General features: G+C 39.4%; 1 protein-coding gene across 8 annotated transcripts in view; it reads left to right on the top strand.

Annotated features, from left to right (window-relative positions):
* The window catches only part of PLD1 (phospholipase D1), a 281147-nt gene that overhangs the window by 198309 nt on the left and 69411 nt on the right, over positions 1–13427 (top strand). For all 8 annotated transcript variants that reach the window (XM_023737926.1, XM_023737927.1, XM_023737928.1 and 5 more), the window contains one exon: positions 499–587. In XM_023737926.1, the coding sequence (XP_023593694.1) occupies positions 499–587 (89 nt within the window). The remainder of the gene's footprint in view (positions 1–498; positions 588–13427) is intronic.

The following is a 13427-nucleotide window of genomic DNA, read 5'->3' as shown; positions in this document are numbered from 1 at the left end:
GGCAAAAGCAGATACTAGGAAATAATGGGGAAATGGTGCGGAAAATTAAACCAGGCTTCTGGCATCTACCCTGTTAAAAAAGTAAACTTAGTGGGAGATAGGATGTTTGCCAATATAGAATTTTTATCATACACATTTACAGAATATGTAGATCTGGGGAAAAAGTCTAATTTTACTGTTGGTTAAATTTGAAATATTCCTAGTGTTCTAAGAAGGTAATTTAGAAAATCACCTAGCAGCAATTTGCATGGTGAAATCAGTCTAGCCTTCCACTTGACTAAGATGATATAAGTGATACTATCTAGAAATGCATGAAACCCAGAGTGAGGGAGGCCTTCGCTTATTCCTAGCGTTATTTCAGTGAGCAGAACATGTCTGCTGGGTGAATCATTTTCTTTTTAAATATCAATGTAGTTTTTCTTCTATAACACATTGTCCTTATATGCATACTACTATGAAAAGAAAGGCTTCCGTGATTGTCCTCTTTATTTCCCATAGAATCAGTTTTTCATAAGCTGCGCTGATGACAAAGTGGTTTTCAACAGGATTGGCGATGCCATTGCCCAGAGGATACTCAAAGCCCACAGGTAATAGTTTTGGCTTTTTGGCAGGAGCTGTTACTGCACATGTTCTTGCATTTACTGCTAGAATGACTTTTGAAAGCCCGTTTTAAAGTACTGACATTTCTAGCAGGCATGAATTAATTTGCTTTAACTAGCAGTAGGTTATTGATTCCTTAAAGCTGGGTTAGTTGCTGAGAATATTTGAGTCAATTTTTGAGGGAAGCTGAATTCTTCCAGGGCACAGTCATTTTTTCCTGGCACGTGTTAGGTTTAGGATTTGATTTATTTACTGGTAGACAGTGAGCTGTGTTCACTTAACAAACAAAGTAAACTATAATATGCTTTCATGGGTTGTATTTAAACGCTTGTTATCTTCTGTTTTAGTTCTTTGGCCCATGGGACTATTTGCTTTTTATAACAGCATTACTGAGATATAATTCATATCCCATTCAATTCACCCACTTAAAGTGGAAAATTCAATGATTTTTGTTATATCCATGAACTTGTATAACTATCACCTAATCAATTTTATAACATTTTAATTACCCCCAAAAGAAATCCTGTACCCATTAGTGGTCACTCCTTATTTCCTCCTAACCCATCCAGCCCTAGTCAACTAATAATTTACTTTCTGTCTCAGTAAATTTGTCTGTTTGGGACATTTTAGACGTAAATGGAATCATACAATATGTGGTCTTTTGCAACTGATTTATTTAGCAGAATGTTTACAAGGTCCATCTATGTTATAACATGCATCGGTACTTCATTACTTTTCTTTTAGTCTTTTTTTTTTTAATTGTACTTTAGATGGAGGTTTACAGAACAAACTAGCTTCTCATTTAACAGTTAGTACACATATTGTTTTATGACATTGGTTAACAACCCCACAACATGTCAACACTCTCCTTTCTTCACCTTGGGTTCCCTATTACCAACTTTCCTGTCCCCTCCTGCCTTCTAGTCCTTGCCCCTGGCCTGATGTGCCCATTTAGTCTCATTTTGTTTTATGGGCCTGTCTCATCTTTGGCTGAAGGTTGAACCTCAGGAGCGACTTCATTACTGAGCTAAAAGGGTGTCCAGGGGCCATACTCTCGGGATTTCTCCAGTCTCTGTCAGGCCAGTAAGTCTGGTCTTTTTTTGTGAGTTATAATTTTGTTCTACATTTTTCGCCAGCTCTGTTCGGGACCCTCTGTTGTGATCCCTGTCAGAGCAGTCAGTGGTGGTAGCCGGGCACCATCTAGTTGTACTGGACTCAGTCTGGTGGAGGCCGTGGTAGCTGTGGTCCATTAGTCCTTTGGACTAATCTTTCCTTTGTGTCTTTAATTTTCTTCATTCTCCTTTGCTCCCGAAGGGTTGAGACCAGTGGAGTATCTTAGATGGCTGCTCATAGGCTTTTAAGACCCCAGACACTACTACCAAAGTAGAATGTAGAACATTTTCTTTATAAATGTGGAGACCATGGTCCCCACAGCCCTCAGCCCAGTAATTTGGTCCCTCAGGGAGTTTGGATGTGACTATGGAGCTTCCATGACCTTGCCTTATACAAGTTGTGCTGGCAGTACTTCATTACTTTTTATTGCTAAATAAGTTCCATTGTATGGGTATACCACATTTTGTTTATATATTCATCAGTTGTTGGACATGGTGGTGGTTTCCACTTTTTGGCTGTTATCAATAATCTGCTGTCAACATTCGTGAGCAAGTTTTTATGTGGATACATGACTTCATTTCTCTAGGGGTAGAATTGTTGGCTCATATGATAACTCTATGTTTAACACTTTGAGGAACTGCCAGACTGTTTTCCAAAGTGGCTACACCATTTTACATTCCCACAAGCAGTGTATGAGGTTTCCAGTTTCTCCATGTCCTCACCAACGTGTGTCGTTATCTGTCTTGATTCCAGACATCTAGTGAATGTGAAGTGGCATCTCATTGTGGTTTTGATTTGTATTTCCCTAATGACTAATGATATTGAGCATCTTCTCATGTGGCCATTTGTGTATCATCTTTGGAGAAATGCCTGTTTAGGTCCTTTGCCCATTTTTGAATTGGGTTATTTGTCTTTTTTATTTTTGAGTTGTAAGAGTTCTTTATATATTGTGAATACAGGTCCCATATCGGACATGATTTGCAAATATTTTCTCCTATTCAGTGGGTTGTCTTTTTACCTTCTTGCTAGTGTCATTTGAAGCACAAGAGTTTTTAATTTTAATAAAATCTAATTTATCTATTTTTGTCTTTTGCTTCTTGTGCTTTTGTTGTCATACCTAAGAAACTATTGCCAAATCCAAGGTCTTGAAGATTTACGCTTCTGTTTTCTTTAAGAGTCTTACAGTCTGAGCTCTTACATTTCAGTCTTTGATCCATCTTGAGTTACTTTTTATATATGGTGTGAAGTAAGGGCCCAAGTTTATTCTTTTCTATGTGGATGTCAAGTTGTCCCAGCACCATTTGTTGAGAAGACTATTGTTTCCCCCACTGAATTGTCTTGGCATCTGGGCTAATTTCTTTTTTTTTTTTTTTCTATTGTGCTTTAGGTAAAGGTTTACAAAGCAAATTAGTTTCCCATTCAATAGCTTATGTACAGATTGTTCCACGACATTGGTTGCAGTCCCAGCCATGTGTCAGCAGTCTCCCCATTACCACCGTGAGTTCCCCATTTCCATTCATCCAGTTTTCCTGCCTTCTCATCATTGCTTTTTGGCATATGTTGTCCTTTTGGTCTCATGCAGATGATCGATCTAAGGAGCATTTTCCCTGCATGTGTTATTGTTTATTTATGGGCTTGTTTATTATTTGTCCGAAAGATGATCTCCAGGAATGGCTTCCGTTCCAAGTTAGAAGGATGTCTAAGGGCTATAGTCTTGGGGGTTCCTCAAGTCTCTCTCAGACCAGTAAATCTGGTCTTTTTTATGAATTTAGATTTTGTTCCACATAACCAGGACTTTCTGTTGTGATCCTGGTCAGCGTGGTCGGTAGTGGTAGCTGGGCACCATCTAGTTCTTGTGATCCCAGGCTGGTGAAGGCTGTGATTCCTGTGGTCCATTAGTCATTTGGACTAATTGTTTCCATGGGCCTATTTCTTTTTATGGCTGATTTCAGCTCTGTGTAAAAGCAGCAAAATACAAACAAAATCATTAATTTTTTTTATTGTTTCAATTCATTGGTTACATGCAGTAGAGAATGTTAATCACATAATACATGTGGGGATTAAAACATTTTTTGGCTTTCAGTGTCATGTGGTGCTTTGATATCTTTCTTTCACATAATAAGTGGACCTTTTCAGATTAAGAACATTTTATAACAGTAACTGTAGGCATTTTATGAGATTCATAGTTTATATCTTATTGAATCTTCACAACTACTTCTGAAAAAAGGTCATGTAGTTGTTATTGTTATTATTGTTGCTGTTGCTATCCCCATTTTTAGAGTTAAAAACTGAGATTCGAGAGGTGATATAGGACTTGTCCAGGCCACTAACAACAATAAGCAAAAATAGCTTTGAGCCCATGTCTTAGGACTTTCAATCCAATGTCTTCCCCCTGCACCATGTAACTCCAATCCATTGATGGGTAGAATTGAAGACCCCTTCATTGTTGCCCCAAACTGAGTGAAGTGGGTTGGACCTTGGTACTCTCTTCTATGCATTGACCAGTCATTGGATGCTAGCTGACTCCAGGAAGCAGGTGTGACCTTGGGCAAAACAGGTCCCGCTGGCCCACAAAGGGCAATTCCTGGAAAAGGACTCTGCTGTGAGTGAGAAGTCACTGGCCAACACTCTCAGCAGCAGAGGGAATAACTGTCTTTATCCCATGAAGAGGGGAACTGGGCAGCTCACAGCAACATCCACCACATCCTGCAGGGTGTACAGTAGATCGCATCCTTGACTACACATCAAAATCAACGTTGGAACTTTAAAAAATATAGATAGCTGAAATCTACACCAGACTTACAGGATCACAATCTTCTGGAATGGGGCCCAGGCACCTGAGTTTTATAATGCTCCACAGGTGACTCCACGGCACAACCAAGATTGCTTAGTACTCACCTAGAACAGCATATATGGCCATAAATATTAATGATGGTCTGTGCTTTTACAGATGACCTTTATCTTTTGTCTTCTCATGTAGTTTTTAAGAAAGTCACCATAGATCTGTTTTGAGATAACTTAAACACAGCCTTGTTTACAGTTAAACACACACACACACACACACACACACACAGAGAGATTTCTTACATCCTTGCCAGTGCCCCAATTTTATGGGGTAATTTATGTCTAATTTACAAAAATATCTTTGTCTTTCAGCTTTTGCATTTCATTGATGAAGGTGTGTCTGCTTTATCTATAAAGCACATTTAACAACAAAAAATAATACTTTTTTCATGAAATTGAAATAAGTTGTAGAAATGCATTAGGTTGACAAAAGAGCTCATTGGGCTGAGCAGTGAATCATGAATTTTAAAACTGTGATTAGCTAATAAACAAAGTGGGATGAAACTCAGCTTCCCTCATCCCAGTTATTAGCTTCCTATAATACATGGTTTAATAAGTACCTGTAAGATTTGTTTTTATGTGTTTAGAATCCTGAAAGTGTATTTTTCTTAACATATTAATTTGTCTTTAAAAATCTTGACTTCTTCCAAAATCATAAAATCATAGCATTTTAGGGCCAGAAAGAACTTTAAGATGTTTTCTGATTGAATGTGTTCCAGTGATCTATGAGCCGTTCCTCAAAGGAAAAGGGATTTGTGGCAAGGTAGCACGGCGAGGTAGCACGGCAGGGTGGCGCAGTAAGCTAGCATCTGTTGCAGATTGTATCTCATGTTTGGAGGTTCACAGAGCACGTTAAAGACTCTGGCCGTTTCCAACTTACTTTGTAGAGAATGAGAAATGAGCACATCGAATGTCAAATTAACTGTGTGTCATTTAGCTCAGATCCCTCAATAGTCTTACTCTTTTCAACAGTCAACATTTCAAAATGGTGCGTACATACATGTTCAAACTTTTACTGGCTACATACACATATGCTGGGAACATATTTTATGTTTTCCCCTTTTCTGCATTTCTGCATTATTGTTTATCTCCTATGTCAATGACAACTGTAACATGTTTTTATTTAATAATTTCAAATCAGTTAGCTTGTATTTGTAGGAAAGGTAAAGGCAGAGAGAAAAAGCTCATCTCGTAGGCTGCCTGCACGAGGGCCCTTCTTCTTCACCAAGGACCATGGTGCTCTCTGGCATGGTAACAACGGCCGACATCCCCTCCCCAAGCTTACCCCTCTCTCTCCCTTCAGAGAATTTTCTGTGCTGTATCCTTCCAAGACTCAGAACTTCCCTTTCAAAGTCATGTGTCTAGCAACAGGGATAATTTTGGCTGTTGGAAAATGAATAGAATACAGCACAAAGCAAATGGAGGCAAATGACAGCCAGCATTTGGCCAGGCATGACCAAGGAACCCAGGCCCTCTTCCAAGTCCCTCCCACCAAGAGAGATCGGAGTCTTTAAATTGCTATGTCCCTCAACTGGACTAAGCTTTCATTTTCCTGCCAGTGCTGGAATTCAGCCCTATACCAGTTCCCCTAAGTGATTTCTCTGTTCCCTCTACTTTCTCCTGATTCCATCTCAACAGCCATAATTCTTAACAGAAACAGGTTTTGCAAAGCCTCCATGTTCTGATCCATGACCTACAGCCTCAGACTATTGCCCATCCATGCTGAACTGAGAGCAGCTAGGGGGAATCACCATAGAAAACAAAATGTCTGCTCTAACAAGTAAAACTGTCTCAGAGTAGAGAACAGCTCCCAACCCACTTGAAACCTGTCTTTGACAACTCAAATATCAGGGGAAGAAACCATAACCCACAGTCTAAAATCAGCTAAATAAGCCAAAAAATAGAATAGGACCCATCCAATCCAGGTAGAAAACATTTTAAAACACTATGTGATATGAATAAGTACTTTCTGAGTACGATCTGAGCTCTTTGCTTATGGAAACTTGAAATGCATAATTTGCTTCCTTGGTAGACAATGGGAGAGTGCATTTTTGCACTGTTATCACCAAAAAGTTGTCACATACAATGAGAATAGGCAATTGATTTAATGCCTCTGTGTTTTAATATTAAACTGCATTGAAAAAATACTCAAACTGCATTGAAAAAGATACAATTTTGAAAATTACTTTAACCCCTTATGCTTCCTATAACTTTAGAACAGCACCAGGTAGCATCTGCAGTTTGCCCATGAATGATGGCATGGGGAATACTCCACTGGGAAATGTGAGACTAATTGGGTACCAGCTGTCTGGAGACAGCTGATTTGCTCAGCTCTGTCATCTACAGGTGCATGACATTTTGAATGCATCAGTTTGCCTTTTTGATACTCTGGTTTTTCACCAGAAAAGAAATAATATCTGCCCTACCTGGCTTATATGAATGGAATTTGAAAACTGTAAAGCACTAATTCGTGTAAGAAATTATGGCATTTCCTGGAAGTTTGCCATTTGGAAATACGGTGATGTTGTTGGTGTTAGGTGCTATTGAGTCAATTTCCACTCATAGCAACCCCATGTGACAGAGTAGAACTGCCTCATGGGATTTTCTAGGCTGTAATCTTTATGGGAGCAGATCACCAGGTCTTTCTCCTGAGGAGCCACTGAGTGGTTTCAAACTGCCAACCTTTCGGTTAGCAGCCAAGCACTTAACTGTTGTATCACCAAGGCTCCTTGGGTAAATGGTAGCTCGTGTACATTTGGACAAGATACTCAAATCTACTGTTTCAGAGTTGCTGTCTATGTTAGAAACAGAAATGTTCTTATTAAAGAGAATTTGGTGCAGTGGTTAAGAGATTGGCTGCTAACCAAGAGGTCAGCAGTTCGAATCCACCAACCGCTCCCTGGAAACCCTGTGGAGCAGTTCTACTCTGTCTTATAGGGTCACTATGAGTCAGAATTGACTGGACAGCAATGGGATTGGATTTTTGTTTGATTTTATTTAAAATTATTCGATGACTAATGCTGAATAACAAAAACTTGCTTTGATTTCTTTCCACTGGTGCTTGTTCATCTTGTGACAGATACAGGCACATTATTAAAACACTTCCCGTCTAGAGCTGTCCAGTCAGAAATTCTGCCACAAATCTATAGCCAACTCCTCCTGGGAATCAATTTTCAGATTCCTCACTATTGATTTAATAATACCCTCCCATAAAATAGAAAATAAAATAAAAATTATCCTGAAATATAATGTGAGGTTTTTTTAATTTTGTTTTAATTTTAGGTACCATTTACGTCATAATTCTTTGAAATTGTGCAGGCTTTCTAACTGAAAACACTGGTTGTAAACTGAATAATAATGTTGGTAAATAGTTTTTGAGTCTTTCCATGTATGAGGTGCTTTACATGTATTACTTCATTCAATCCTCGTAACAACCTTATGAACTGGGTGTACAATTATCCCCATTCTACAGATAAGGCAGCTGAGGCCTAGTGACGTTAGGTGACTTGTCCAAGTCATACAGCTATTGATGGGTGGCACTAGGATTCAAATTGTGTTTATAGGGTTTGACATTGTGTGATCTACCACTAAGCCACAAAGCTTCCCTCGTTTTAAGGGGAGAACAAATTTTCTAATATTCAGCCCCCCAGAAATCTATGAGAGATACTTTATTTTAAAATTTAAAAAATAAGATGAACGTTTTGTTTTTTAAAGTAATTGCTTGATAAGTGAAAATTTCTTAGACTTAAAAAAAAATCTACTTCCTATAATTACCATATCCTGTAATTTCTATACCAAGTTGAAATGGCATGTTGGGCATGTTACAGAAGCACTGTCTTAAATTTAAACTGCAGTTATAGTAAAAAGAATAAACAGCATTTTAACTAAGTATGCCAATTGTTAGTTTTACATTTTTTCTTGTGGGATAACCTCCAAGCCCTATAAAATTCCTGGAGAAGAGGTTACCCTGGGGCAGAGATCAACAGATCCTGGCAGGAAAACTTTTGATTTAGGGCATTTAATTTGCTTTTATTCTATTCCAAAAATTATCTAAGTGGTAATCTCAGCATATAGAGTGATATAAGGATTAGCACAGGGCAGGGGCCAGCAGTCATTCTGAGCTTGAACATGTGCCCTGGCAGAAAGAGGGAGGGAGGGAGAGACTCTTTTAAAAAAATGAGAACGAAACAGCTGAGCCATTGTGGGAACAGCTTAATAAAGGGTTTTGTAGAACCTTATGTGGGACCACGACTGTCAAAGGTTATTGAGTCCAGAGAAGCTAAGTCAGACATACAGGCCCTAACCATCAACATTCTTAAATTTAAAGCTTCCATTTTCAAAAGATAACCAATGGGAAAAAAGTGTGTGTGTGTGTGTGTGTGTGTGTATGTGTGTAACATAGCATATATCATAATCTGTAAAATCACACATATATAAAGTCAGTGCTAAATGGGGCCAGTATTTCTCATGGACTAGAAATTTTTTTAGCCAACTCCCTCATTTACAAATGAGAAAATTGAAGCCCAGAAAGGTTTACTGTATTTAAAAAGACTAGCAGCCAAACACAAAATAGAAAAGGTTATGTCCCAAACTACCCAAAACCTGCAGATCCAATTCCAAAGTAGCTCATACCATCATACTATAAAGCTCTCCCTATAAAAATCCCAACCAAAAGTCTTATTTCTGATAGTATTCACTGCCATAAAACCAACAACAATGAGAGGATTTATACCAGCTCTGGAAGTTTACAGTAATAAAATATGATCTATAAATCTCAAAGTCTCAAAAAACAACATATCTTGTCATTGGAGAAGCATGTAGAGCTTCTTTGGGGCCTTCTTTTAGATCCTGAGACTCTGCTCTGAATGGACCCAGCTTCTCCTAACTGGAACTCACACACAAGCCCCTCAGTGCTGAGGTGGGACCAAGGGGTGGAGGAGGTGGAGGGGTCTTTCCAGAAGAGAACAAGAAGGGCAATGTAGAGAGCTATGAGCGCTGTGACACGCTTGCGTGGTGAATTATTACTCTGTTTTTAATTGTACAAGCAGTATTATAGCGATCACAGAAATTACAAATACTAATTTCTAAAAATCCCCACACTCTCGCCATTGTAATTGTTTTTATTTTTCTATTTCCTATTTGTTTGTGTTAATATACATATTTGTATTTTCTATATAATTTTATCTTATTTTCTTTTCCTGTAACTCACTTGAATTATGATCTCAAGCCCCATTCCCACACACAAAGAATCACAAGGAAATTTCATTTAGCCATTTCCTGGTAAATGTGGCCAAATCCAGTGATTTCTCATTATTTCTGCTCCGTATTCAGTCAGGGTCAAAGTGCTCCCTTATGCCCCCGTTCCAGCACGCCCCCATCCTAGTATAGCTGATAATGGGTCATGGATCTTTGGGCAGGTGGCATCTAGCTCTGAGTCTTGATCTGCCTTGGGCCTGTTCTAGCATCTGCTAAACATAGCTTGGGGGCTTCACCACCGGTCTGTCAATTTGTCATACCATGGTGGCTTGCATGTTGCTATGATGCTGAAAACTATGCCATTGGTATTTCAAATACCAGCAGGGCCACCAATGATGGACAGGTTTCAACAGAGCTTCAGACTAAGACAGAGTAGGAAGAAAGGCCTGATAATCTACTTCCAAAAATCAGCAAATGAAAACCCTATGGATCACAACAGAACATTGTCCAGTTACCAACAATCATGAAGATGGTGCAGGACCAGGCAATGTTTCATTCTATCATATACAGGGTTACCATGAGTTGGCAGCAACTCAACAGCAGCTAACAACAACGTGGGGGCTTTCACTTTCTGCTTTGAGACCTGGCTTTCTGCCATCTCTCCTCTACTGCTGGTACATCCTGTGGACTGGCGAACTAAACTCGGTATCTCTCTAGGGTTTCACCTGGAAGTAAGGCTCTCAAGTCCTCAAATCCTCATGCCTAAAGGGGGCGGGGGTCTTTCCTGTTCTCTCCCTGAAGTACTGCCTGAGGGAGGACGTCAGGGTCCCCGCACCGGAGTCTCACTCATTTCTCTCCACTCCTCTCCTCTCTCAGCTCAGAGAATCGCTATGTATGCAGTTCCCAAATCTAAGAACTTAACATCCTTGTGCCTGGTTCTTTTGTGAGGGTTCCACCCTGGAGCAATGCCTGCTCATATCTGAAAACCTGGGGAGGAAGAGAGGGTTTAACACATTTAAGGGGAAAAATTAATATTTTGTAATATCAGTCTGCCACGTTTGTGACTCTCTTGTAAGTGTAACTTTGCATTGGGAACATTTTAACATTGTACCAGACACATTTTGCTATGGAGCCATTATATGGTCATTTTTAGTGACTGCAAGATAGTCATGGCGTTGAGTGGCTATTCCATAATTTAGTTAACCATTCCCCATCACCTTATTATTGAACATTTATTTCCAAATTCTAGTTATTATACATGTTGTTGTCGTTAGGTGTCCTTGAGTCAGTTCTGACTCATAGCGACCCTATGTACAACAGAATGAAACACTGCCTGGTCCTGCACCACCTTCATAATTGCTGTTATGCTTGAGCACATTGTTGTAGCCACTGTGTCACTCCATCTCATTAAGGGTCTTCCTCTCTTTCGTTGACCCTCTACTTTACCAAGCATAATGTCCTTCTCCAGGGACTGGCCCCTCCTGATAACATCTCCAGAGTATGTGAGATGAACAAAGTCTTGCTATCTTTGCCTCTAAGGAGCATTCTGGCTGTACTTCTTCTAAGACAGATTTGTTCATTCTTTTGGCAGCCCGTGGTGTATTCAGTATTCTTCGCCAACACTGTAATTCAAAGGTGTCAATTCTTCGGTCTTCCTTACTCATTTTCCAGCTTTCCCATGCATCTGAGGCAATTGACAACACCATGGCATGGGTCAGGCACACCTCAGGCCTTAAAGTGACATCTTTGCTTTTTAACACTTTAAAGAAGTCTTTTGCAGCAGATTTGCCCAGTGCAACATGTCTTTTGATTTCTTGACTGTTGGCTTCCATGGGCATTGATTGTGAATCCAAGTAAAATGAAATCCTTGACAACTTCAGTCTTTTCTCCGTTTATCATTATGTCGCTTATTGATCCAGTTGTGAGGATTTTTGTTTTCTTTATGTTGAGGTGTAATCCATACACTAAGTAAATCCATCAGTAAGTGCTTCAAGTCCTCTTCACTTTCAGCAAGCAAGGTTGTGTTATCTGCATATCACTGGTCATTAATGAGTCTTTCTCCAATCCTCATGTCACGTTCTTCTTCATATAGCCTGGTTTCTCAAATTATTTGCTTAGAATACAGATTGAATAAATGTGGTGAAAGGATACAACCCTGACACACACCTTTCCTGACTTTAAACCACGTAGTATCCCCTTGTTCTGTTTGAACGACTGCTTCTTGATCTATGTACAGGTTCCTCATGAGCACAATGAAGTGTTCTGGAATTCCCATTCTTCACAGTGTTATCCATAATTTGTTATGATCCACATAGTCGAATGCCTTTGTATAGTCAGTAAAACACAGGTAAACATCTTTCTGGTATTCTCTGCTTTCAGCCAGGATCCGTCTGACATCAGTAATGATATTCCTTGTTCCACATCCTCTTCTGGATCCAGCTTGAATTTCTGGCAGTTCCCTGTCAATGTACTGCTGCAACCGCTTTTGAATGATCTTCAGCAAAGTTTTGCTTGTGTGTGATATTAATGACATTGTTCGATAATTTTCATGTTCTGTTGCATTATCTTTCTTTGGAACAGGCATAAATATGAACCTCTTCCAGTCGATTGGCCGGGTCACTGTCTTCCAAACTTCTCGGCATAGACGAGTGAGCACCTCCAGTGCTGCATCCGTTTGTTGAAACGTCTCAAATGATATTTTGTAAATTCCTGGAGCCTTGTTTTCCACCAGTGTTTTCACTGCAGCTTGGACCTCTTCCTACAGTACCATCAGTTGTTGATCATATGCTACCTCCTGAAATGACTGAATGTTGACCAATTATTTTTGGTACAGTGACTCTGTGTGTTCCTTCCATCTTCTTTTGATGCTTCCTGCGTCATTCAGTATTTTGCCCATAGACTCCTTCCATCTTGCAACTCAAGGCTTGAATTTTTTCTTCAGTTCTTCTCCTTGAGAAATGCTGAACATGTTCTTCCATTTTAGTTTTCTAACTCCAGGTCTTTGCACATTTCATGATAATACTTAACTTTGTCTTCTCCAGCTGCCCTTTGAAATCTTTTGTTCAGCTCTTTTACTTCATTATTTCTTCTGTTCGCTTTAGCTACTCTACGTTGAAGAGCAACTTTCAGAGTCTCTTCTGACATCCATTTTGGTCTTCTCATTCTTTCCTGTCTTTTTAATGACCATTGGCTTTCTTCATGTATGATGTCCTTAATGTCATTCCACAACTCATCTGGTCTTTGGTCATTAGTGTTTAATGCATCAAATCTATTCTTGAGATGGGCTCTAAATTCAGGTGGGATATACTCAGGGTCATACTTTGGCTCTCGTGGACTTGTTCTAATTTTCTTCAGCTTCAGCTTGCACATGGGCAATTGATGGTCTGTTTCTGCAGCTGGCTCCTGGCCTTGTTCTGGCTGATAATATTGAACTTTTCCATCGCCTATTTCCACCCAAATTAAAACCAAACCCATTGCCATCGAGTCAAGTCTCTTTCCGCAGATGTAGTCAATTTGATTCCTATATATTCTACCTGGTGAGGTCCACGTGTATAGTCACCATTTATGTTGTTGAAATAAGGTATTTGCAAAGAAGAAGTCATTGGTCTTGCAAGATTCTATCATGCAATCTCCAGCATCATTTCTATCACCAACTCCATATTTTCCAACTACCA

This window comes from Trichechus manatus, unplaced genomic scaffold, assembly GCF_000243295.1.
Source record: "Trichechus manatus latirostris isolate Lorelei unplaced genomic scaffold, TriManLat1.0 scaffold00110, whole genome shotgun sequence".
NCBI lineage: Eukaryota > Metazoa > Chordata > Mammalia > Sirenia > Trichechidae > Trichechus > Trichechus manatus.
This window is presented reverse-complemented; position numbering and strand designations above follow the sequence as displayed.